This window comes from Corapipo altera, unplaced genomic scaffold, assembly GCF_003945725.1.
Source record: "Corapipo altera isolate COAL_440 unplaced genomic scaffold, ASM394572v1 53, whole genome shotgun sequence".
Lineage (NCBI taxonomy): Eukaryota > Metazoa > Chordata > Aves > Passeriformes > Pipridae > Corapipo > Corapipo altera.
The window spans coordinates 133,536-134,405 of NW_020884900.1; the positions used below are offsets into that span (position 1 = coordinate 133,536).

Sequence of the window (870 nt, forward strand, 5' to 3'; positions counted from 1 at the left end):
AAGAAAGAAAGAAAGAGAGAAAGAAAGAGAGAAAGAAAGAAAGAAAGAAAGAAAGAAAGAAAGAAAGAAAGAAAGAAAGACAGACAGAAAGGAGGGTTGTTTCTAAAAACCATACCAAACCAAAACAACATTCCAGCTCCAGTATTTTATTCAATGCGTGCTGGCTTCACAAGCCCTGGAAGTTATTATCTACATGGGAAGAATAAGAAATCAACAGTTCTGACCAGCTACAATGGCTGCAGAGAAAGAGTGTTTGGCAGCAGCTCGCAGGCAGGGAGGAGGGAAGGAATGCAATGAAGAAGAGGAATGCAACGCTCGGCATGACCTACAATATTAACAGCACCCTGCATTGTGGGTCACCCCATTATTTTGATCACAACCACAATTTGCTTAATTGGTATTCCTAAAAAACGACAGAAGACAAGTGTTTGCATCAATTAGTTGTCATTTCTTATTTTTTCTTGAATATGTTTTGCTCATTTTTTCAGCTTCTTTAACTGGAAAGTTGTTGCAAAAATTAAGATATATACCTAAGAAGAATCAGATGCTTGTTTTATTTATTAAGTCACTGGAGACAGACACTCTGGTTTAAATTACAATGCATTATCTGACTAAACTGTTGGGGGAATATTTACTATATCTTAAAGAAGCCTCTTTCTCTTTTTCTATAATTCTTTATAAAATGCTTTGAAGGCTTTCCAAATTAATTTTTTCATTATTAAACAAGCATTTCAGATTTGTTATCTTACCTTTCATAATGTCTGCGAGTACATGTAGCAGCGCTTGTGCTTCCAGGGTTACCACCTAATTCATCATAAATATGTTTCCATTGTCGACGGGCTGTTATCTGTAAAAATGGCAATGGAAAAT

At 35.6% G+C, this 870-nt stretch overlaps 1 protein-coding gene and 1 long non-coding RNA gene across 4 annotated transcripts in view; one reads left to right on the forward strand and one right to left on the reverse strand.

Annotated features, from left to right (window-relative positions):
- Nucleotides 1-870, reverse strand: part of ARID5B (AT-rich interaction domain 5B) — a 117,507-nt gene that overhangs the window by 21,766 nt on the left and 94,871 nt on the right. For all 3 annotated transcript variants that reach the window (XM_027649473.1, XM_027649472.1, XM_027649474.1), the window contains one exon: nucleotides 750-847. In XM_027649473.1, coding sequence (XP_027505274.1) covers nucleotides 750-847 — 98 coding nt within the window. The remainder of the gene's footprint in view (nucleotides 1-749; nucleotides 848-870) is intronic.
- LOC113950109 overlaps nucleotides 1-870 on the forward strand; it is a 16,942-nt gene that overhangs the window by 9,753 nt on the left and 6,319 nt on the right. The window lies entirely within an intron of this gene.